Source organism: Anser anser, assembly GCF_964211835.1.
Source record: "Anser anser genome assembly, chromosome: 1".
NCBI lineage: Eukaryota > Metazoa > Chordata > Aves > Anseriformes > Anatidae > Anser > Anser anser.
In genome coordinates, this window is record NC_139720.1 from 14,437,860 (window position 1) to 14,464,303 (window position 26,444).

General features: G+C 39.0%; 1 protein-coding gene across 13 annotated transcripts in view; it reads right to left on the reverse strand.

Annotated features, from left to right (window-relative positions):
• The window catches only part of SRPK2 (SRSF protein kinase 2), a 144,513-nt gene that overhangs the window by 45,531 nt on the left and 72,538 nt on the right, over nucleotides 1–26,444 (reverse strand). For 2 of the 13 annotated variants that reach the window (XM_083819853.1, XM_083819842.1), the window contains exon 2: nucleotides 16,856–16,932. The exons of 10 other annotated variants lie outside the window; for them this stretch is intronic. In XM_083819853.1, the coding sequence (XP_083675979.1) occupies nucleotides 16,856–16,875 (20 nt within the window). In that variant the 5' untranslated portion in view covers nucleotides 16,876–16,932. Of the gene's footprint in view, nucleotides 1–8,425; nucleotides 8,533–16,855; nucleotides 16,933–26,444 lie in introns of those variants that run through there. One more of the 13 variants, XM_083819847.1, reaches the window with a different exon arrangement.

Consider the following 26,444-nt stretch of genomic DNA (forward strand, 5'->3'; position numbering starts at 1 on the left):
GGTATTCTGTCTTACTTCTTCAGCTCACAAAACAAAACAAAACAAAAAAAAACAAAACAAAAAAAACAACCAGGAAAAAGAAATATTTTGTTACTCAAAGTGTTCTATAGCTTTTTATGAGAAAAATTATACTTGGTATTTCTAAACACCTACAAATTACTGACATTTTGAAATTCTGAGTGTTTTCAGTACACATAAAAAATGAAATCCAGAGTGGAAGCCTATCTGTTTGTGTAACAACCAAGAAAACCTCCAAACAGGTTTATGCTGTTATTTTTTTGTATTCATACTTCATACAAATAAAAAATACGTATTTGTAAAATGATATACTTGCAAAATACACTTGCAAAATAACTTAAAGCATGCATGCCGCCAAAAGCTGCTATAATTTGCATGTATATCTACCTCAGATCTAAGCTGTCTCAAAAATGTCATATTTTATCATTCAAATAACCACAACTGAAAAAATATGGTAACTTGTTAGTTTTTCATCTCCCAAAACTCAGATTCAAATGCTTCCTTGATCATGAATAAAAACTATATTTATGTTTATCCTGCTCCTATATTCATCCTTCTCATAATCCCCACCACTTTTTTTTTTTTTTTTTTTTTTTTTTTACTTTTTACACACTGCAATTGTTCAAGAAAGACAGCATTTGGAGTAGACAAGTACACAGTTGGTCAGAAATAAATTCCATTGGCAAGATGCACCGCCTGCACAGCAGCTGCTATTATGCCTTTGCTTTAAAGGACATTACTGGAAGTTGCACGCATACCAAATTTATCTGCCTGATACTTCTTTCAGAAAATACCATTCTTCTACGATTTCAGTAAACGGTCAGATTTTAAAAGGATATTTGGAACTAGTTTATTATTGGAATACAATGGCTTAAGTTATGTCAAGCAAGCTACCATCATTCTACCTCATTCTGAGCACATTTCAATTTCATTATTTTGGTCACATAAAATGATACAAACATGGCAAAAATCTAGCAGATTAGAGCAATGTGGTACCGGTCATAATTTCAAAAATCCATTGGAGTTGTGCTGATTTTGTCTTTTAAGCAAACAACTACTAGATCTATTTCTTCACATGATAAAAGCATTTCTGGAATTGAGATTCACACACTTTGTCACTCATTTTGAAATAACTGTCAAGGAATACCAAGAATCTCCTTCCAAGAGAGCAGACGAAGGAATTTATTTCTAGGGAAATTGATTAACAAAACAGAGCTTCTTCTGAGTCTTTCTCAAGCTACTATATTTGACTTCGGTTTGCAAAGGGTTATTTTTTCCTGTCTACAATCCTTGCTGCATTCGGTACCCTGGCATTCAGAAGCGTTTTCTTATTCTCCTTTGTGGACATCAGGAAGGAAGGGGGGAATTCATTTCCTTCTGGGGTGATTTATGATTTTATCTGCCAGTAACAAACACTGATTTAAACTGAGAAAGATCTTTGATTTGCTCTTTTAGCTTTGCTTGCACCTTTGGAAGCAATTGAATGTTACAATGTGGAGAAGGGTGAGGGAAAGAAATGCCGCTACGTTACACCAGCCTGCCTGCTAATTCTGTATTACTGCCTTCTTTTTCCATCTGCTTGCTTTAGTTTGGGATTCTCAGCAAGGGACATTGTTGTTTGGTTTTATTCACTGTTACATTTCTGAGCTGTACATAAAGATCAAGTCTTCAGCACTTGACTTGGCCGCTTAAGTTCTGCCTACAAGTTCAGTAGCTCAGACTAGCATCACCGATGCTTGCTCTTCTGCCAATACACAACTTGACAATAGTGAGTTATGACATCAGTCTGTGAGAGAACTCCAGTTTTGCTGTTTCTTAGTAGCCCTGTTATTGAATTGGAAATGTAAGATACTATGAATGTTCCAACATCCACAGAATCACAGAATGGTTTGGGTTGGAAGGGACCTTAAAAACCACCCAGTTCCAACCCCCTGCCATGGGCAGGGACACCTCCCACCAGACCAGGCTGCCCAAAGCCCCATCCAGCCTGGCCTTGAACACCTCCAGGGATGGGGCAGCCACAGCTTCTCTGGGCAACCTGTGCCAGGGCCCCACCACACTCACGGGAAAGAGCTTCTTCTTTATGTCTAATCTAAATTTACTCCTTTTCAGTTTAGATTTAGATATCTTCCTTTATGATGTATGACAAATACACAATTCATTCAGCTTACACTGGGGATTTTTTTTAGTATAGAATTTTTTAGTGTAGAACTGCAAACTTGTGAACGTGAACTAATTTCTCATTGAAGTGGACTTCAAAACATCTTTGACATGAACAATTCAGACATTAAGAAAGCTGTAATAAACATGCTAACCTCCATTTCCTTTTAAGAAACATAGTTGTCCGAAACTATCATAACGTAAGCTATGCAACAGTTGCCTTATTTCAAATGATTTCTCTTCTTAATATCCTAACATGTTTTATGCAATGACGTGCATTATGTAACACACCCATGCAGAGGCATACACTAAATCTATTTTTCTTCTTTCTGCAGTAATCACTTGGTACTCTGTGGTCTACCACTACTAGGTTATTCATCACCATCCGAGCATAAACACTTAATTAAAAGAAGATGACACACTATTTCTAGACTCACAATATTCTGACAGTGTGCATGCAGAGAACTGACCGTCTCCACAGGCTACAATGACAAACCTTACTATCATATAAAAATAAGCAATACAAACAATTAACAAACACTACTCAGGATGTTTTTATCTTTTATTTACTCATTTCTAAACACGGCACAGGCTGATCAAAATACAATGAAATCCTATTTTTAACCTACTTTTAGAGGGAATGCTTAATAAAAGACAAAAGAAAAGCTGAAGCATTTCTCCTCTACAACGAACACAAAGGAATATATGCCGAAATGCTAACTGGGGTCTTTACAGCAAAGCAGTTGCCCTCTTCAAGAACCATAAAATTACTGACATCTGAATTTTACTTCTCCCTCATGGACACATTGCTTCATGGTCCAGCTGGGGAACAGCCAACAGTAAAAGCAATCAGCGTAACATTAAAACCTGGAGATGTTGAGAAAATTGTACCATGACAAGTTCGGGAAGAGGTGTCCAGCTTTGTTGTGGCGGGTTGCTTTGCTATTCCTCTGTTTTGGAAAAGGTAAAACAAGAGCAGCGAGGGTGATTAAAAACACGAAATGCCTTCCATATGGGAAGCATCTGAACATACCAGAGCTCTTCAGTCAGGAAAACAGACAGCAGAGATCTATAAAATCTTGAGAAGAACAGAGAAAGTGAATAGGAAATGACTGTTCACTGCCTCACCCCACACAAATTGAGCCAAGTTTGGAAAAAAACCACTAAATTAAAAAAAAAATTTACTTCTGTGACACGGCGTTAAAAGCTAAAGCCACTTTTTTCCCCGGATAGCATGGGTGAGAGAAGCTTACCTATGCCCAAGTGGGGATCGGTAAAACTCCTGGAAGAAAGATCTCCTGATGGCTCAAAGAAAGCCACCTTTGACTTGGGAAGCATGAGATGGATGGATTTTGGAGAGTGTTCAGCACATCAGGGCCCTGCCCTGTGCTCCTCCTGAGGCGTCTGCTCCCGGCCAGAGGGCCGCAGCCGCACCTCGGGCCTGACCTGGAGCGGCCATTTCATCTCCAGACACTCCTGCCTGTTCCTCACCAAATGAGTCACTGTCATGGCTAAAGCACAGAACAGGCTTCAGGCCTCTTTATCCAAAACCCTCATCAGGAGAAAAATCATGTTTTTGTTGTTACTATCAAGCAGTGAATAAGAATGCATTGCAGGCAAGATTGCTACGCTGTAAGATTACTTGAAGAAGCCAGCATGGTGCTCTCCACGGGGGACAGGCATAACCCAGGAGGAGACCTTCTCTGTGAACACTGTAGGCATGATGAACTACACAATTTTTTCATTTAAAGACTACCTTTTGGGTAGCAGAACTTTAGCCTGAATGCAGCTAAAACCTGATTCTCCTGCCTTTAGAAGAGCATTGTCTCAGAAGGAAAACAGACCAAGTTAAATGATGAACTACTGTGGGGAGACAGAAATAGATGAGATGATACGGCTAGGCTAAAACTACCTCAGCCTAAGGGGAAGACGAAACTTTCCTTAAGATTTACAGATGAATATATCCAGAGAAATTTATTTACTAATAGAAAATGCAATTAAAAGGAAGGTAAATGACTCCTTCATATATTTAATAAAATAAAACTTGGAAACAACTGTGTTCTAACAATGTTATGAATCTCCTGCCATGTCCACTGAGGCTCTTTGGGGAATTTCAAATTGAAGGGAAAACAAGGAGGCAGGGGGAGGGTAACCATCAGAAGAAATGTGCTGTAAGCCTCCTAACGCTGAGATGTGAGCTTTCAGAGAGCTGTGAGTGGGTGTGGGTCCATCTGGAAGGAGCTCCAGCAATGCTTCCCTCCAGATCCAGAAGGCAAAATCATTCAGGGCAGGACTCTCAGGTGCTGCAGAGCTTACAGGCTGAAATCTCTGCACACAAGTCTCTTCCAGCTGCTATTAACTGCTTAAGGACTCATTTATTAAAAATCTTTCTCTAATGTCCAAATGGTGCCTGCTTTTCTAGTTGAACTCCTGCCTATTCTTTTTCCCAAATGCAGATTTAGTTTAATTAGACACACGCCTGCTAACAGTGAGCTCTGTGAACCTAAGACAGCCTTAAATGAAGGTTTTCTAAATAAAGGCACACATGCATGAAGCAACAAAAACAAAAGAAAGAAATCAAAACAACCCCTAAGTTCTTCTTCAAGGAAGAAAATCATTTAAGATGTAAGAGTTTTAAATTTGTTGTTGTAATTATGCATAATTTAAAATTTTAACAGTTATACAGTGCTTGTAATTTTATATTATACTACTTTGTAATTATGCCAGAGATTATTTTACTGTTTTTAGAATCAAAGACTATAAATTTAGAAGGAAACAGGTTATAAAGAGACATGTTTTAACTAACTCCAAGAAATTGTTCAAGTGAACTTCCTGAGACCTAAAGCCTAACTTTAAGTGAAAAGCTCTACTTGGGTTCTTATATCAGTGCAGACCAAGAATAGACTTTCCAATTCTAGAATATCCATGCATAAAGGGAGACTGCTGGTGTGTCCCAAGCATGAAGCAGTTTCCACATCTGGTCATTATCCAACAAAATTATCATTCCTCCAGGGACTGTTAACATTCCTTTCAAAGACAGCATTATAACTTACAGCATCCACCACTGCTTGTGGAAACCCCTCCTGGAGCAGGGGAGGCTGAGACACAGTGGCTTCTGTAACCTCAGACAAACACCAAGACAGAGATTTAATTTTTCATTCCCTTTTTGCGTGCTATCCTTTTGGAGGCAACCCTGGGCTTCAGCGTACACTGAAGGCAAAGTAAAATGCCAAGGAAGTCTGCCTTCTTCCTTTCAAAACAACAGGTACTATAAATAAACACCATTTCAAGCAGCCTTCTCATGCCTCCACCCCAGCCTAGCAGCAGAGTACTGCTGCTGTGAGACATTCTTTTCTTTTTCTGCTCCTGACCATGGAGTCTCTCCTTTTCCTTGCAGGAAATTACACAGCCACGAGGGATGATGAACCCACGAGCTGAGCTTCTTGCTGTGTGCCCACGCCATCGGCAGATCCAAGGCAAGGCGAGCAGGAGGAGCCCACCGCCAAGGGCAGCGTTGAGGGGAACCAGTCACAGCCTACGATTATAACACACTGCATCTAACACAAAGCAGTAAGGTCTGCCTGCCTGGTGGACAAAAGAGAAACTGGCTCTTTTGGGCTTTCTCTGGGACAGCTACACCAAGGTCCCAGAACCAAATGGTGTCAAGCTCTGAAAGTCAGTCCTCCCCCCAGTTTTGTTCTCAAAAAGCTGCAATTCTGTTAAAATATTCTCAGGGCAGCAAATCATAAGTTAAACCTATCCAGGAAGCTTCAATCTTAGCTGTATTTATCATGTTTTCTTCTCACATACTGGTTTCTTGCAGAGTTCTGCCTTCCAGACCCTTTCTCCATTACAGACTTGCAGAGGGGAAAAAATAATATCAACAATCAAGAAAGAAAAAAAGACTCGCCTGGTGACACAAAGAGAAAATACCTAGCAGTATACTCAGCAGCTTACACACTGCCCGTATTTCTAGCCTCTGGTGAAGTGTTGTAAAGGTTGAGAAAGTTATTTTAAAAAATTTGCACCAAATCCCTAAAAGACAAAGAGGAGAAATCCTGCTGTCCTAGCTACGTGGGAGACGTACCGATCAGCAGAGAATAAAGAGTTTCTTGTATGCGCATTCTAACAGATGGCAAAATGAAACCTCCACCTGAAGTCAGACAAGGCAGCTCGCTCCAACAAAATGATAAAAGCCTAGTTAAAAAACAAACCAGTCTCATATCTCCATATGAAGCTTCACCTTCTCCAAATTCTCCTTTGAGAAGGTGCTTCCATCTCTGACCATCTAGAAGACCTTACAGGAGACACCGGCATGCAGCGAAGGACACAGCCACTATTTCTTTGGCTTCTTTTTCCATATTACTGTGGTTAAGCTCTGTGATGGGTTACTTTTAACAGAACGACTCACACATGTATAAATGGAAATTATTTTCTGACTCTCTTTTTGGCATGTTACATTGTAGTATTTAGCTTTTTACTTTGTGTCTCATTAAATTATAGTGTTTCTAGTCTTTCTATTAATAAGATATGATCAGAAAGCACGTTGCTTGTAGTTTCGGTATCTTACAGTTGCTACTAGCAACAAATTTGCAAGTTGTGAAGGGGAGGAAGGAGAAGCATCCTCCGCTCTCCAAAAGCGCTTTTTGACCCTGTGGAAACAAGTAGATTTAACAGAATTGGCATCAAAACCCCTCACATCAACAACCCAACAATACAAGCTGACAACTTCCATAGAGTTAATATAAACACAGGTGCACCATGAGTAAATATACATTCCATGTGTTATAAATTAAACAAATACAATTGTGATAATCAAACCGAGCAGAAATAAGTCAATAAACACAGCATTTCACACCCCTTTTCACTTGTTTAATGCAATCCTGACCTCAGGTGATCATCCCAATGCAAAAAAAAAAAAACAAACATTTTTCATCCCCTCGCTTACTTCATGTTTGGGAACCTAGTTCTATAGGGCAATGAATGACACATGGGTAAACAGACAAATGTTTTGGATTGGACAAACACTGGGGAATGTAACCGCCAGGGGGAAAATAACAACGGCCTGAAGGGGTAAGGTCACACTTAAGGTTACACAGCAGCCGGACGAACCTCTTCATCTGCAGCAAATATAAAGCATTGCAGCAGTGATAAATTCTGAACGCCAGTTTGAACTCCATTGATACCAAACTCCACCTTGTTCACCTTGCTCTCCAGAGGCCAGAACAACATGGATTCTTTATAAAAAGCTATCATAACTCCTTTTCTCCAACAGACCACTTTCTTTCAACATGAGGGATTGATCTCAACCTTTCTAAAAACACACAACGCACTCCTGAACTTCCAAGTGCTATTAACTTCTCCTCCATGTAACTTTACAGGAATTTTACAAGAATTTTAACCAAGTTCTTCTCAACTTCCGCTAACATTTAATTTTATGAAAGTACCTATGCTTGCATTATTTATATTGCAATAATAAAAACAAGCTAAATAAGAGCAATTAAAACCTTTTTACCTTAAGTATTGGATGTACATTACAAATACGTCTATCATTGAAAAAATTGTCAGGTTAAAATTCTGTTAAGCTGTTAAAATTCTTCCATTTGGGGTATAATATATGTGGGCATAAATACAATATATGAAAACATCTGCTTTCAGTTTCTCTCTACATATTGCTCACCACATTAATTTAAGTATCCGCTTTCATAACAGAAATCTATATCATAACATAAATCTATAAAAGAAGTAAATAGATTGCAAAGTTCAGAAGCAGTCAGAAGTAAGAAAAAGGTAAAGTCACAGATGAATGTGTTTTAAGAAAACTCATTCTCATCCAAATACAGACAAACAGCAAGCAGCTGGTTTTAAATACAGCCTCAAAACCTTAAGGGCTGCACCTGTGCTTGGAGGTGAAAAATTGTTAGCATCCATTCTTCAATAGCTGATATTATTATAAGCAATGAAATAATTTAGGAACCTGGATGCTGAATGACCATGCATAAGCTAGGACCAAGAAATGAGCAGCCAGTAGGCACAACCATGGCATCTGCGCAGGTCTGCACACTGTCTTCTCTGAGCTTTCCTGCACCTGAAAGAGTTTTTGCAGCAAAAATTTCAACAGTGGTGAAAACAGGCAGCTGGCAACCTCTTCTGGACACAGGAATGTGACCAATCTTTAGCTCTGAATTACAATCCAGAACGGTGACACCAGCGACCATGATTCTGGCTGTTAAATTTAGAGACTGACTTTTCATCTCCGGTATGTGGACTTTCACACCGCAGCAAGGCTGACTCGATGAGGCCTTCTTCATTTTCTTCTCGGGTGGCATACCATGCCATTTGTAACTCTTTACTTGGTGCTTCTGTCTTTTTGTCTTCGTAGAGGTGGTAGCAATTATTACTGTTCAGACACCTGGGAACAATTTTATTTGGATAATTGCTTGATAAATTGATCTAGAAGAAAAACAATCGCTTCAGTTTCTAGGAAAAATAAATCTTCTTTTAAAGTGCCTAGCTCTCAGAATGAATTTTTCACCTTATTTTTTATACTCTTTCATGCAAAGTTAGAACTGATCTCTTGCCCAACAACCATCTGCGCCTCTTACAGAATATGGCATCTTCTATTTATTTGACGTAAATGCAATGCCATATGCTTCCCAAAGCAGCTGCATCCAGCGTCCTCTCCTGTGACACATTCCCTCAGTGCACAGGTCGTTATTCTTCCTAGTGCTGCTCATTCAACATTCCCAGGGAAAAATACCTTTCAACCCCTTATTCCCATCAACCACCTCTCTCGTGGGCTGTAGGGCTCGTTTTGGAGCTCTCCATTTTGTTTGAAGTTTGCAGCTTAAGGTCTGTTCCCTTGGTTGGACCTTCTCCAAGTGGTGGTTGCCTCAGGAGAACCAGGGAAGTCATCTCAGTATTTTAAAGCCCTGTCCAGCCTGTTCAACTGGCTTGGATGAGGCAGTTTTGGTTACCGAAAACTGTGATGAGGTTTTCAGAACCTCTTCTGTGTCAGCAAGTCTGAGAGTAAGGGTTATCCAACCATCTGATTCATCCCAGCCTTGGCGTGCTTTACCTCACAGCATGGATGCTGGATGACTCACTTACACGAATATTCCTATTTCTAACAATAATTGCAATTCTGATCCATGGTGAAAAAAAAAAATCAAGGAATCCCAGCTGTCGTGGAATCCCAGCCGGACATTTGCTCTCGTAGAGAAGACTTAAGTGTGAGGATGAGCCTGCCTCCTGGAATAAGATCCTTCCATATCCCATGCCTTGATACCAGAACGCATCCTGCACCATGTCAGCCACCTACAAGCCTCAGGAAAGGCAGCTCATCTTGCAAGGGTAGCTTCTGAACCCAGTTAACAATACGAAGAGGACAGCAATTATTACTGCTGGGAGTAATACTCCATTTCACCTCTTTCACACAAATAATCCCATCTCAGGGTTTCTCAGAAGGCCAATGGTGTCCTGAACATTAGCTAGAGCTGTTAGAAAAACTGAAGAATTTTCAGATTCCAGGTTTCAAAAGCCAGAGGTCAAGGATAATTGGCACAGCACAGTACAAGACAGAAACACGCTGACGCTGACTCCTAATGACAGTTAAAGGATGGTGACATAGCTTCAAAGATATAGCCTACACAAAGCAGAAACCAAGGTCAAAGGAACTTTGCAAAGTTTACTGCTGACAAAAATGGAAATACTGAGTTTTATGGTGGTGGCACAGCTTCTGATCTGACTGGTGCTAAAACTAAGATATGCTACATATGTTTGCGATGTATTGCCTTGACTTTCACTAAGCTGAGTCAGTGCCAAAGCTGGCTAAAGTCTACTCTGGCATCGGCTCAGTTATCTGACAAGCCTCAGTGAAGTCTTCAAGAAGCTATGTAGACTATCAGCAGTAATGGATGGAAAAGAGCTGAAGAAAACTCTGAGCTGAACACTATTTCAAGAGAGGAACTGAGCATTGTGGGCTCATCTCACCTTATGTACCTATAGTTACTACAGAGATAAATAAGTTTTTCTACTCCTGAACGAAGAGGTAGATGCAGTGAGTGCACACATGGGTTATCGCTTAAAAGCAGAATTTTAAATTGCTAAACCTCTAAAAAGGTGATAGCCAAAACACAAGCTGATAGCAAGATGGGATGGAGATACTCTGTTATAAAGCAAGACGTCTTTAAATCATTAGCATGACCAGGCAGCCAAGCCTTGGACAGCTGTAAAATGCTTTTGAGCTTAATCTTGATTGATAGTGAGGGTGCCAGACGTACAGAAGAGGCTAATACTCCTCTGTGAGCATTTTATCTATTTGAATTTCTACAAGAGTTCCAGTTAGGATAAATCAGCTTCCTTTAGATATTTGACGAATTCCTGCTAGGCAACACCAGATACAGATTAGCCGTGTAGTGCTAGGGGTGGGGATGATTCACTGAGATGCACGGAGCCTTTCACGCTTCTGAGGAATTCTGCTTCCAGCCAGGTTCGTCTTCTCAGAGGGTTCTGACTTCCCAGAACAGCCCACTTCTCCAAGGTGGAGTAAGTACTTTATGGTGTAGGAGGCATAGAGAAATGCAAAGAGACAGATGAGCAATGTCTCACCCTCGTCCAGTCAAACATGAAAGACAAAGTGCAGGCTTCAGAACTCCCTTCCCTTTGTGACTCCTGGTACCCAAATGAAAATGCAGCATTTCTAGGAAGCTACCGGATACCTTTAAATCATGCCTTCCTCACTCCTAACTTTTCATCAATAACAACGGAAAAGAACTACCTGAAGATCTCATCAACAAAGACTTAATTCTCCAGAAATATAACTTTTAGGGAAGCATAAGAAACAGCCAATTTTTTGTTTATTTTAAGCACAAACTTCACCTTCTTTACCTCTGAGTGATGTCCCAGTCGATCCCTATCCGAATTTTCACAAGTACATAGAAGACAATTCATAAAATGGATGTCTCTAATTCTTCCAGTTTCATCTGACTTCCCCTTAGGGTTCTGCGTATCAGCTACAACCATTTCTTGAACAAACATTAACACTTAATAAACACATGGTAAGCAAAAAAAATAAAATAAAAATGGAGAAGCAATGGTGTTAAGCTACTGAACAGTCTTCAGCAAGTAAGGGGCATGAGAGCCTGGTTTCCTAATCATTCGCCGTGCCAAGGGGAAAAATAAAAGGAGTCAATGTAAGAGGTCTCCTCATCCTTACGATGCTAAAAATAGAAAAAGACATAGTAAGTCCCACTGAAAGGTAACAGGAGGTTGAAAGAACAAACAAGAGAGGATTATCTTTTGAAAACCCACAGAAAATGAAAAACAGAGAGATAGGATTGCCACAAAAAAAGAATGAGATTTATCTGGAAGTCCTCATAGACCTTTGTGAAAATAATTTTAAAAGAGCGGAGAGGTGAAAACTAGCCTGAAAAGGCTAGGACTAAGACAGACTGATTTTCGTTTTGTCCCTATTTTGCATCAGTGCTAAGCTCCCCTTGCTTTCAGTACAGAAAAGTCCTTGCTATTTCCATGCAAATATATCAGCAATAATAGTGTATTTAATGGTGCTTTTCTGTAACGTTAGAGAAACGCAATGAAAATTAATTTCCTATTGCAAAGAGCAAACAAGAGGTTTCCATTTCCACTGTTACAGAGATCTACCTCTTACAACAGATTCATAATCGTTGTTAAATGTGTTTTTTTTTTTTTTTTTTTTGTGGTTTGAAACATTTCCTAGCTAAAAATGTAGGTCTGCACCTCTTCCCTTGCACAAAAATACCAACCACAGGCCCGTGTCAGCCCTCCTCACAGTGCCTCGGGGTTGCCATGGAAACTGGCCCTGCTTTCTGCTGCCAGCACCGGCTCCGTGTGAGCAGGAAAAGAGCTTAAATAATATTTATGTAATATGCAGCAGAGACCGTATATACAAGTTTTATGATTTTATGGGAGGCCTGCAGACTGGTTAAAGTGGCTTCAAGAATCCGTGGATTGTTTCATTCAGACATTCAAAGTTTATTTATATTGCTAGGCTCAAAAATCATACCACAGGGAATATATACGAAAGTGGAATTCACTATCTTCTTTTTTCCTCATTTTCGATCAAAGAGACAGGCGGGCTCCATACTTTGTAAGTAAATAAAATCATGTGTTCTTGAATGTATGTACTGTGAAAAAAAATAGAATTTGATTTCTTCCTTAAAGTGAGACTACCCCTACATCTTATTCCCAAAAAGCCATAATAGATGACTAACAAAGAGTTTTTTTGGTAGCAGACTGATTTTGAAACAAAAGAAGGCCAACCTAACCTTCATTATTTCCCTTATTTTAATAAGTGACATGTGTTTCTTCTCTTCCCCCCCCGCCACCCCTTTCTTTCAAAGAATTTTTGTGTAACAATACTGCAGGAATTCGGCGATTCTCTTTTTCCTGACTAGAAGCTGACACATTCTTCTGACTACTCCCTGACACGTCTGACTTACCCTGTCCTCTGTGCAGTAAATAATCAAGTGTACCTTGCCATCTCGAATCTTGTTAAGTCACTGTCTTATTTACAATCAAGCTTTGTTAGATCACTACGTTATATCAATAAATATATTGCCGCTTCTGTCTTCTGAGTGAAGTATATAATTTCATCCGTGACAGCTGTGTACATGCACACAGTCACCTTTCATAGCATGGCTGAGGCGGGCAGGGCCCTCTGGAGGCCGGCTGCTCCCACCCCTGCCCAAGCAGGGACACCCAGAGCCACTTGCCCAGGACCACGTCCAGGTGGCTTCTGAAGATCCCCAAGGAGAAGAATCCACAGCATCCCTGGGCAGCCTGTGCCGGTGCTCAGAGCTCAGCTGTTAACACCAGGCATGAGATCAAGAGACACGTTCAAATTTCCAAAGACCAAACAACCCAATGAACGGTTAATGCCCCAGAAATGCTTTCAATACCAAAGCAACTTAATTAGACAGCTTACTGTAAACACCAGTTAGAATGGAAATTACCCTTTGGGTCTATTTAAAGGGGGTGGGAGGTGGAAAATGCTGTGGAGAGTCTTAAACATAGAAGAAAAAAACAGCAGTCTCATTTCCCTCACCTGTGTTAGACTTTCTCAGCACACTTTTTCATAGGTAGCATGTTTGGAAAAGTACTTAAATTGAGTATTTCTTTTGTCTAGAAGAATTTCTGACTAGACATATGAGAGTGGGAGACCAACTAGCATAGACACACTCCACTCAGCCTGGGAAAGAGTTTCAAAGCCAGGTTCAAATCCCTAATCTGAACGATCTGAGATATAAATTTTACTTCAAATATATGTTGTTCTAGCCTATATCATAAGTCAATACTCAAAGCCTATTGCTAGAGTTAAATCTTACTGTCTCTCTCACCTATATAGCTTTTTTTTTCCAGATAAAATATTTAAGTTGCAAACATTAGCTAGAACAAATTATCCTTCCTGAAACAGAAATCCTATGGAAAAGGAGTAGACCCAAGAACTTGAGTGCAATGGTATCAGAAGGGCTCTGGTAGGACATATCACAGATCTACATAACACCAGTATCCTTTATCTGAGAAACAGCCCTGTGCAGATGTCCATGGGAAAAGCTGAGTACAAAGTTCCTTCTTCCCCCAGGCAGTCTCCTGGTCTCCAACAAACAGCACCTCTGAGACCGCCAGATGGGACCGCTATATATTTAGTATCTCCCAACTCACATTTATTGCACAAGTCTACCCAATTCCCCCTTGAGCACGTGGAAGCTTACAGCATCCGCATGACATGAAATTCCAGAGCATAATTACACCTTTTCCAAAGAATCACCTTGTTTTGTTTGCTCTGCAGCTGCCATCTCATAGCTTCAGTTGACATCCCTTGATTCTTGCACTGAAAGTGTCTGAACAGTCATTCTGCAGTCACCCTCTCCCTGGCTCACAATTTAATAGACATCTACTGTATCCCCCTCTGCCATCTGTTTTTCAGTCTTGAAAAGTCCTACTCAGTTCTGTCGTTCCTTACAGGAAAGCTGCTCCATAATTCAAGATCCTCCCCTCCACTCTTTCCAAACCTTGTCGTGCCATACCCTTTGTATGCCATATAGGCAATGCATGATGGGCTTATGCTGGCATAATGATATTTTGTTCTTTGTCATCTCCTCCTTTGTTCCTTATCATGGTTTTGCTTCTTTAAATCGTTATTGAACATAAGGCTGATTCTTTCATGAAACACCTGCTTCAGTGTCAGTTCCCTAAATAAATATCACCTCAGAATCCATTATTTTATATGAAAAGTTAGGATTACTTTTCAATATGTATCACTAACGCTGAATCTCATTTGACACTTTGCCATACTAAATGTTGGTGTGAACATACTGAACTATGCTTGAGGGAGCTTTTTGACCAAGAACCATCAGGCTGAAAAGGCAAAACACTGATACGAACGTAATGAACTAAGCTTGAAGGAGTTTTTTAAACCAAGAACCATCATACTGAAAAGGGAAATAAGAAATGCATACGCTTCCACCAGATAACAAAAAAAATAAGCTTTTTCATATTTTCAGGAAAACAAGAAACTAGTTTTGATTGCAGGTTTTTGCTTGTTTTTGACATCCTAAGTCTATGACTAGCTCACAAGACTGGGGCTCTCCAGAACTGCCTAATTATTTTCTAATGAGAGTGTGATTATGGTATGAGTTATTACTTCTTTGAATAGAAGTAGATTAATCAGTAGTTCTAAAAGGAAATGACATTTCCTTTTAAAATATCGTTTTATATAAAAATAATTATGTATCTCAAAGTTTAAATAAATGAGATTTTACTGTAAAGAGATCTGAAATTAAAAATATTTACCAAAGTAATACATAGACTCTTGCTCTGCTTTAGTTAGCATCAGACAGCATCACAAAACACACACGTTGAAAAATAATGCAAATAAGACACGCTCTTCAAGATAATCTTATCTTTGCCTCAGAGATACTACCCAGGGTTCCATCTAGCTTGAAAAGAACATAGACAATTTATCAATACAACCAGTGACTTTAAGGTAGTTATCATATCCACAGAAATTCACGTATAAAGAAGAAGTAATTGTCATTGCCAAAACAGGAAGAAAACATTGGCATGAAAATCTTAGATACTAAAGATTAGACTGAAAGAGGGGAATAGTGCTCATCATTACACATTTGAAGCCATACGTCAGAAAGATAAAATGTCCCTTACCTAATACAGTAATGTAAGGAGACCACTAGAAATCTAGTTGTCCTAAACTCCCTCTACCATGACAGAGGAAAAGGGGCAATTAAACATTGGGTAAGTAGTAAGACAGGTATTTAATTTCAGATGAATGATGAATGTTATATTAAAATAATTATGCTTTTTATTAGTTGGGGACAAAATTAAATAGTCCCATCACACAACTGTAAATTTCAGTGATAACTAAAAGGTTATATTCCCAGAACACGACTAAAATGAACTGAACATTTTACAGAATTAAGCTTTGACCAGGAAAACAATCCTTCTCTGGTAAAAGTGGCACTAAAAGATAGTACAGTGATGAAATGTAAAGGTAGATGAGAATAATTTTAATAACAACTGCACAGGCTGCATTGTTATCTATTTGTGAAACTATAGAATCATCTCAGCCAGCACAGGACACACAGCTCAGAGCTTACAGCAGATTTTGACTAAGCAGTCTAGAGAAAACAGTAGCTGCTTCAAGCAATTTATAAATTAATAAAACTCATTCATATGTTTGTAGCAGGACAATATATTTAAATATTTATTGAATTTTACAGAGTTATGTTTCATTTCATTATTATGATTGCATAGGAGACCCGGCCTTTGTCATTGTATTTATTTGGTGTTACTCAACTGATAAGAATATATTCAAATAAAGACCCAACAAAATAGTAGAAGGCTGCAATTTAACAGAGTAACATTTAAAAAAAAAAAAAAAAACACTTTCCCTTCATCTGTTTCTGTACAAATTGTTATTCATAGAGGTGCCTGCTATTTTAACTGCATACCATTAAATAAAAAATAAGCAAAATATTTTTATGAATGTTTGAGATCTGTAAAATGAATATGTAACAGTTTTAGTTTGAAAGCAGCTGCTCATTTTAGCAAACAAGAACTCTAGTGTTATATTGATCTTTGTTCAGAAAGGTAGTACAACGGGGCTCAGAATATCTTCCACAAAAAACGTATCTTCCTCCACATGTGGAGGATGCATATATTTTATGCATTGCATTCATGTCAACAGTATGAAGAAGTTTAAGATCAACTAGCTGAAAGTGTAAGACGACTGTAATATATACAAAAAATAACAAAATGAATGGGAATTAATCCTTAAAGTGCAAACTTTTTTAATATAAAATGCCAGTTGGCACTTAAATTTCACAGGAAACCTCAGGCAGTTTGCTCTGACTTTGCCTTAAAGGTATTTTTCTTACTGCCAGGTCCCACTGGAAACAGCACCACACTACCTTATATGCTAGCATTTGCTGAACTACATGGAGTTGAAATGGATCCCAAAGCTACTGCCTAATAATCAGAGTTTCAATGACTAGAAGCAAAATTATTATAATAATGTGGGTTTAAAGTACTTTTTAAGCTCCTTTTCTTTTTTTTCAATCCACAAAGTAAAACATAAGTAAAACGTAATTTCTTCTAAGCCAGAAGAAATTTAGCTTACAGGAAAACTTTCCTGTGCATCTTCAAGGTTCTGCTCGCTGCCAACTTTAGCCTCCCAGCACATAGCCTTCAGATGACCTATCCCAATGAGAACAGACAACAGTCATAAGACATAAACAGGAAGATACATTCATTTATTTCCTGTGTATTTTCTGACTCTGCTAAGAAAAAGTATTTATATCAATTAAAGGAAAACAGAGACATCAGAAATATGACAGCTCATGTTTTCTTGCCAGGTTTTGAGCTGAAGACAGGCTTTTGGTTAAAGCATGGAGATCAAAATAAATGGAGTTTAAAAAAGTAAAAACAATGGAGTTAACAAGTCCAAAGATTTTGCCTCAACTAAGACAAAAAAAGCTACATTGGTTTGCCCCTTCAGACCGTGTTCCTCTTTTTTTTGCCATTTATTTCGAGCATTTCTCTATGGCAAGTGTTTAATACTTCGTTATGCAGTATATTATCCCTGTTGAAGATAATCACAATCTTCCTAAAAATGGAAGTGTCAAGAGTAGACAAAAGTTTCCCTTTTGTGAGGAACAGGCTGGTTAAGTCACAAGCATTCAGTTTGCTGAATGGTGTTATTTTGCATACAAAATCCTTGCTCTTGCAGAATTACATGCAACTATGAGTTTGACATTTCTGCAGCCATGATGCGGCTGCTCCAAGTCGCATGAAATGGCAGCAGTGAGGGTGCGACGTGATGATTGTGAGCAGAACCACAGAAGAGCAACCAAAATCTCTGTCAGCAGAGGTTCTCCTCTGACATCCTCCACAGTGCTAAGGATTCTCCACGTAGCTTTAGTGTGACCCTGCTATTTAATAGGTAGAGAATGGACTTTCTGGCTCTTAAGACAGCCAAGGCACCTTCACTTTGTTGTACTCTTATCTTCTACTTTTCTTTTGCTTAAGTTAATGCCTTATTACTTAAGTTAAACACCTTTGTAGAGACGGCCCTTGCATGAAAATGAAAAAAATAAAAACAGTAAATAGCACATTAAATTCAAAGTACTTTGTATGACAAATTAGGAGACTCTAAACAGGGATAAAATGTTTCAGGAAACACTTCCGAAATTTTTCCAACATCTATTACAGCCAATGAAACAACAGTCTATGGAAGAAAAACTGACAAAACAGTTTCTAAAAGCTTCACTGGTAGCATGTAAAGTAAGGACCAGAATACAGTATCATTCTGAGTACTGTAATGAAACAAAAATATGAGAACACACACATACAGAAGCAATGGAGCACACACACACAAGATAGTAACAGACTATCTTAAACACGCATCTTTTTCCTTTTCAAAAAGCAGATTTGAGACACAGACACCTAAACATTTCTGGGCTTAAGAACTGTAGCACAGCTCCGTCCCTTAGATATGCTGAAAGTAAAAAATAATCCAATTCATTTTGTAGATGACATAAGCATCCTTAGATTTTATAACAGAATTTTATTCAGTTCAAGGGCGTTCTCAGGAACCAGAAAGCAAGTCTGCCCCATGAACTTTACAGAACTACGGCAGTAATTTGCATGGTGCAATGCAAAAAACATGAAGATAGTGCCTAACAAATTTTGTGGCCTCGTATGATGGGATTACAGTATTGCTGGATAACGGAAGAGCAACTGAAGTCATCTACCTGGACTTGTGCAAAGCATTTGGCACTGTCCCCTATGATATCCTTGTTTCTAAACTGGAGAGACAGGGATTTGATGGATGGACCACTCGGTGGGTAAGGAATTGGCTGGATGGTGGTACTCAAAGAGTTGCAGTCAACAGCACAATATCCAGGTGGAGACCAGTGACAAATGAAGTTCCTCAGAGGGTACTGGGACTGAAGTTGTTTAACACCTTTGCCGGTGACATGGGCAGTGGGATCGAGTGCACCCTCACCAAGTCTGCCGATGACACCAAGCTGTGTGGTGCGGCTGGCACGCAGGAGGGAAGGGATGCCATCCAGAGGGACCTGGACAGGCCTGAGAGGTGGGCCTGTGCGAACCTCATGAGGTTCAACAAGGCCAAGGGCAAGGTCCTGCACTAGGAGGAGAATTAACTGAAAGCAGCCCTGAGGAGAAGGGCCTGGGGTTGTTGGTTGATGAGGTCAGTATGACCCAGCAATGCGCGCTTGCAGCCCAGAAAGCCAACCTTGTCCTGGGCTGCATCAACAGAAGCGTGGCCAGCAGGGTGAGGGAGGTGATTGTGCCCCTCTGCTCTGCCCTCATGAGACACCATCCTGAGACACATTCAGCTCTGGGGCCCAAACATAAAAAAAGACATGGACCTGTTGGAGCAAGTCCAGGGGAGGGCCACAAGGATGATCAAGGGGTTGAAGCACCTCTTCTGTGAGGACAGGCTGAGGGAGTTGGGGTTGTTCAGCCTGGAGAAGAGAAGGCCGCATGGAGACCTTACAGCGGCCTTCCAGTGCCTAAAGGGGGCCTGCAGGAAAGCTGGGGAGGGACTCCTTGTCAGGGGGTGTAGTGATAGGACAAGGGGGAATGGCTTTAAACTCAAAGAGGGTAGATTTAGATTAGATAAGGAAGAAATCCTTTACTGTGAGGGTGGTGAGGCAGTGGAACAGGTTGGATGGGACTTTGGGCAACCTGGTCTGGTGGGAGGTGTCAAGCCCACTCCAGGGGGGTTGGAATAAGATGATCTTTAAGGTCCCTTACAACCTAAACCATTCTAGGATTCTATAGACTTCATATTGAAATTAAAAAAAAAAACTATTATTTGTTCTTTACAAAACAAATCTAGGATATTAGGGTCACACAAATGCTGGGGAAAAGGCCCTCAGTCATAGGCCTTTCATATATGTATGAAAGGCTTACGTAGGGTGAGAAATTACTCTAGATGTCCTCTAAGAAACACAAAAATATCTTAAAGCAAGTCTGAGGGAAATGCAAAGCTTTCAATTTTCTTCAGCATACTTGTTATACAAATAACAAGCACATTCTGGCTTAGGAGGGATTTTCCTGCTAATTTAAAACTCGCAGCAGTTAGGCTTGTAAAGGAATGGCTCCTTTGGAAAACCTGGAAACAGTGGAAAAAATAACTTGCTTGTTGCACTCTGTTACTCCCCATGCTCAACTAACTGCAGTTTTGCATACGTCAGTTTGTTAATTCTTTCAAGAAAATCAGAACCTAGATGTATGATGCTACATATCAAGAAAGCAGGAGATCAAACTCGAAGCGTTCTCCTACCCATACCACAGCAGAGGTCCCACCTGAAAGGCAGGCGCAGGCTGCTCTGGCTGAATTTCCAGCGATGAAGGGAGCATGACAGAAAACAAGGCAATGGATAAGACCTGTAAAGCCATATTTTTCTTTATGCAGAAGAATATTGCCGTAGCAACATACATGAAATGAGTTTCTGGATTTTTTGTATTATTTTCCCAGCTTGTGACAGTTCTGCAAGGCTAAATAACTGAGCATATGATTCCATGCCTAAAAAAGGTTTATGGATATAGACCTAGAAATCCCTACAATGCTTGCAATGCTCAGATGCTTTTTTTTTTCCCCAGTTAAATTACTCTGCACTTTGAAAGAGACTAGAAGAAATGTACTCATGGGACGTAATTCTCTCATGGGAAGGATCAGTTCTAAAAATGAACAGGCTGCCTAACCTGTTAAAACTCTTGCAAAAAGACCCCAGATTTGCCAAGCACACTACATAAAAATTTGCAGGTAGTAGAAACACATCTTCTATTTAATTATTCTGTAGTTTTATTTAGACTACAGCTGAAAATAAAATAACAGTCCTTCTGTTAATTTCTTTCTTCTATCTAAGATCAAATAATGATGAGGAACTACACACCAGGTAACCCACATAAATTAGCTAAATATAGAAATTCAAATTTTTAATATATTTTTTTAAACTGTACACTTGCATGATCTTAAGTCAGACTACTGCTTCCCGCTTGTGCAAGCTAAAAATCACCATAATGGAAATGAAAAGGACACCTAATAATTGTGTCATTAAATATACTGCTGCATAAATGACTGTTAAGACTGGACAAATGCCTCTGCACGAAGTTAAATGCTTAAGGTCAAAAAGAAAGAACACGCCAACAAACAAAGTGTTCTTCTGTATTTTCCTTCTAAATCAAGAGATTGAAATCTGGAATGTAGGTCTTTGGAAGAATATCAAAAAAATAAAAAACAAAATTGCAACCATTTTTTTTCCGTAAAAATATGCTCTGCAGATCCCATTTTTACACATCAATCACCAGTCCAAAACAAAGAAGGCCATGTTTTGCAAAACTACCCTCCTAAAATAAGCATGCAAAAAGGGCAGTAAATTTTAAAAATTACTTCTGCAAGAGGGTATGAATAGAACAGTAAGTGACAGTTTTGCAAGTCTGCTTGCAAACCAGCAGAACGTGCCCTCAATCCTTCCAGGACAGGGAGCATAGTTACATCAAAACACGTCTGAACACAGGATCTAATCCACACCAGAAGCTGATAGATGTAGGCATACTCCTCTCCCAACTCAACTTGAAAGGCCATAGTAGGCCATCCTTCAAAAAGGCTCAAGTCTAAAACATAATACAAACAGCTGTTAACCTTTTATCTGCATTACTGTTTCCAAATAATTTACAATACTTTGGAAACACAGCAAATAATCAGATAATTAGAACAGGCCAGGTTACTCTGGCAGGATGAAGAACCATTTTATGGAAACTTTAAATAGATGGTCAAACCTCAAAATGCAAAACATTCACCCAGCACTTATTACAGGACTTAAGTCTACAATGACCAGTGCACCATAGAGTTGTTAAAGTAATAAAGGCCCAAAGATACATGGAAATAAGTCTTACCAAGAACAGAATCAACCTTTTATTAAAATATTTCTTGCAACCATATTCTCAGCACTGTCCTCTTTTGTCCACTATTCTCCACTCAGCACAGCTGCACCAGCTCCTCCAGGGCCTGAGGTCTCCCCACTCCTGGCCAGCACAGGGCCCCAGGAATTTCTGAAGAGTGCGGTGTATGTGAGAGTGCCTGAGCTGATACGTACTGATGGTACTGCCAGCTCTAGGCTCAGATATTCCTGGGTGTGATGATACAGCCTGCCTGGGCTACACACCAGAAACACCGTCAGGGGCGCTTTTGAAAGAACTCTTCTCATAACATCTCCACCTGCATGGTAAGGTCAAAGCACCACGGGTATTTGGAGCCTTCTCAGTACAACCAGGGAGCTTTAGCTGAAAAACAGAGATGCCACCTTTGAATGTAAAAAGCTGATGGGTCCTTCTGAAGGACCTATTCCTTGTGCTATGGATCCTTTCTTAAATTATGAAATGAAGGGAGGGAAACTACTGTAGCAAGGCACAAAGAAAATTACTCAAATATAATGTGAAAGCATCCAATTTAGACTTTCATTTTGTACTTGGACAAAAATTTTCTCATAAGAAAGAGGATCATTGCATTCTCTAGACACGGATAGAGTTACTGAATGTCTGTACAGTAATACCAAACAAAGCCTAGAGCTCAAGTCACTTGCCAATATATCGTACTCTCTCCAGAATCAAAAGGGTTCTTGTTAAAATAAAGCATCACTGGCAGGGCCTGACAGCTAGCAGAGAGGAGGTTCTGTATAACAATGCTGTAGAACACTCTGTGGAAAAACAGTTAAAAATAACTTTGAATTTTGTGAGAAAGTGTCTAATGAAACACAATGAATTAAAAGATATTTTTATGAAGATTTTTTTCTCCCTTCTGACAGAAGGGAAAAGCTGCAGTTCAGACTTAAATAACTTGCACAATACCCTAAACCCGAAGTCAAACCACCTGTCTCTGAAATTGCAGATTGGTCCAGCTGAGTGCAACCTTACTCTTCAGCACTGTTCATGAACTGCCATTCAGACTTAAAAATAATAAAAAAATAGACCAGTGGGTGTTATATTCAAGGCGCAGCAGTTGCTGCAGTTACACAGTGGTGAACAAGAACTCTCCTTAGCAGACCACAAGGAACTGTTCACCTAAAGAGCATCTAAAAAAAGCCAGACTCAAGAAAACCCGAAGTGACATGCAAGTCTAAGTTTGCCTTAATATTTATTTCTAGTTTCTAATTACAACAGATTTTCGCACTTTCACTATGCTTTTACTTCGCTTTCCAAGAGGGGAGTTAACAAAGAAAGCACATAATCTGTTTTTCTATTAAGCGTGGAGAAAAAGTAGAGGCATAGCTGGCATTCACAGAATTCCAGAAGTCACAGATATCCCACACAGAAAAACTGTGCATGGTGGTTCCTCCACAACCTTCTTTTACTTATATATACTACATCTAGTTTATACATCTTTTAAACCCAGCTTGCCAAACAAACCTAGGTTCAAGAAAGTATTCATGAAATTACAATTTTATAAGCTTTTGAGATTTTTTTTGGCCTTTACAGACCCCAAAATGGGTTGTCTACTTTAAAAAAAAAAAAAAAAAAAAGAGAAGATGTATCAAAAGTATTAAAAACTTGTCCAGAAGTTTTTAAGGAATCTTTGATTTCCTTAAGTTTACAGCAATCACCTCTGCTTTGTAAAGAAAAAACTGACCAGTTCCAGACAAGATGAGTAAGTTGAATAAACCAGCATTTTCTGTGGAAAATATAATTTTTCACTAATCTGAACGGTGTCAAAATTTCACTACTAACCATATAAAAGTGCCTTCTAATTTTGCTACAAAAAAGGACTTATAACTTATTTTTAAACAAAGATGATTTTCAGCATTTTAAAACATTGCTAAAGCTCTAGACCTCTCTGTAGATAGAGTATCACTGAACATGGCTAGTAGCTTCCAGCATTTCCTTTTAAAAATCAATAGCACTTTTTTAATGATTTGTTGATATTCTGATTGAACCTAGGCTCATATATCACCTAAATCCTGTAATTTAATATAAGAACAAGATTGCTGTATTTCTGCACAATACATTACCTATAAAGTTCTTACAGCCAAAGGTACAGCAAACAAATAAGCACATGGGTGCAACTAAAGATCTCACGGCAGTACTAAGGCAAACAAAGACTGAAGCTAAGTTGCAAAATTCAAGCCAAATAGCTGTGAGAGGTGGAAACTAGGCTGGAAAATCATCAAGAAGATCCAAAACACACAAATGACAAGGCAGATGTGATGCCAGCTACCATATGTAAGCACCAGAGAATGGAATTTACATACCAGTTAAGTAAACAGGAAAGCAGCAGTTGAATCTATCTAAATAAAAAATGGAGCCTTGTTTTTCTGTAGAAATAAGTTATATTGTAGCTTAAAACTTCTCAACTAGTACAGAAGCAAAAGACTGAATAAAGAATAGAAAAGACCTGCTGGATCATTAAATTCTTATATATTTTTTTTTAAGAACAACTCACAATCAGGATTGCAACCTAAAGCCATTAATATAATGATGTTAATGTTAATTGGTCAAATTCGGAGGACAACAGACCTGAAAATTTCCAAGACCTATCATTCTTTCAACACCACAAAGTTCTGGTTTTGGTTATCTTCGCATTAAAAAAGGACCCCAAAATAATATACTGACTTCGCTGATCCTGTGTGTCAGTTCCAGTCCTTCTATTTCTACGAAAATACATACAAAATGCATGCCATGCACACACAAATCAACCTGAAAAACAGGCAAGTACTGAAAAAGGTTTGTCCAGTTCTGCGTGAACCCCATGATCTTGCATCTACCTCACGTATACTGTGATTACCTTGTTACCGACACCAAAAATTATCCTGTACCTGCTTACCAGATTATTGCCTAATATCCTAAAAACATAAAAGTGTAGAATATACACCCTCCCTTTTATATGTTCTTTATAATGTTTGAAAACCTGTAAATTATCATTATGAAATTTAAGTGTTTTTCTTGCTTGTTCTTACTTTAGACATTAGACTACTGTCTACATTAGAAGATTCTGTAGGTGGTTAAAAGAATTATGTGATTATGACTTTAAAGACACTCTGGATGATTAACCTAAGAATCGAGATGAGATGTGAGGGTTTTTTTCTGTGTTGTCCCCTCCACCTCAGTCTGGCTTGTTAAGGATTCAGCAACTCTGCCACTTTAATTAAAACAGTGAGAACTACTAATGCACATCTGACTCATCCAGAAAAACCTCCAGCAAAACAGAGGAGATACCAGACTTGAAATTCTATTTAAAACATGAAAAAAGCTGGATGAGAGAATCAAAAATGTTTTGGAGAGTAGGAGGGGAAGAGTTCAGAACACCTTCATAACTTCTGTATACATTTCAAAAATAAGGTACAAGTTTATTTCTTCTCTGTTCTGTACATGGCATTTTCAAAATAATAATAAATAGGGAGAAAATAGTTATGGCTTTTTGCTTAACACACGAAATGGCTTCAACAACTTATCATTCACCATTTCAAAATGTTCTTAACAATAAAGGACTATTACAGAACTATTTGCTAGAACAAGAACATCAAGTTTGTTATTTTAATTTTACTATATAGTCTGATCACTTCCAAAGCCAACACACACTCATTTTGTCTTGTCTCGAGACCTTAGGCTTTATTGAGTGATCTCCACTGCCTAAGCTCTTAAAAAAATTCCAATGAAATTGCAAGGCTCCGTAGTTAGATACGTGATTTAGCCTTGCAATGCAACTCCAAAACAGCAGAACTGTTATCCTACCAGTAGAGGAAGAATAATCAATAGTTACACATTTTATCCTAAAAATACTTTTCTTGCCTGAAAAGTTCAAAAGTGATAAAGCGCCAAGTATGGTCCATTAGTTCTCCGCAAAAGAATATCTAGATTTACTTGTGGCATTTTCATGTTACAACTCAAGCTTATCAAAAAAATCAAACGTATCCTGACAGTACACAAAGCTAGCAGAAGAACAGCTGCACTGGGTCAGAACAAAGCTGCATCTAAACCATTATCTTATTCCTGACGGTGGCTAAAATGTCCATCCTCCCAATGAGGGAAATGTGACAGTAGCCAACTACTTGCCCAATGCGCAGTAATTTGCCATAGGGACTTTTTGGACCACAGATGGTATTTAACAGTCTTCAGTGAGGTAGTTCTCTATACATTGAAGACCTCGGACCGTCACCTCTTGCACTGATGAAAATTTAACACTAACATCCTGTTGCAAGGCCTTCCACACACTAAACTACCCACATTTGAAGAACTATTTCCTTTTGTTTATTCAGAAACTGCCTGCAAGTTTCCTGTATTGGAAGAAACAGTGAAAAATTATTTCTTATTTACTCTTTTTGTGTCACTCACAATTTTATAAAGGTTTATTTTACCTCCCCATTGATACTCCCATTCCAACGTGAAGATCCCTAGCCTGCCTTACCATTCCACGTGCAGAAGTTGTTTCACACCCTCCATCAACCACGTGACTTCTCTCAATCACTTATCTCAATTATATTCTGAGATGGAAAGAACAGAACAGAGTGAAATATTCAAGACTGGGGACGCTATATATTTACACACTGCTCACTATTCCTTCCATGATAATCCCCAACCTTCTACTTGTGGTCCTATTACAGCACTGAGCTATGACCTCAGTAGATCTAGTACTCCTCCAATACTGATAATAATGCTGATATTTATTAGAATTATCTCTTAAG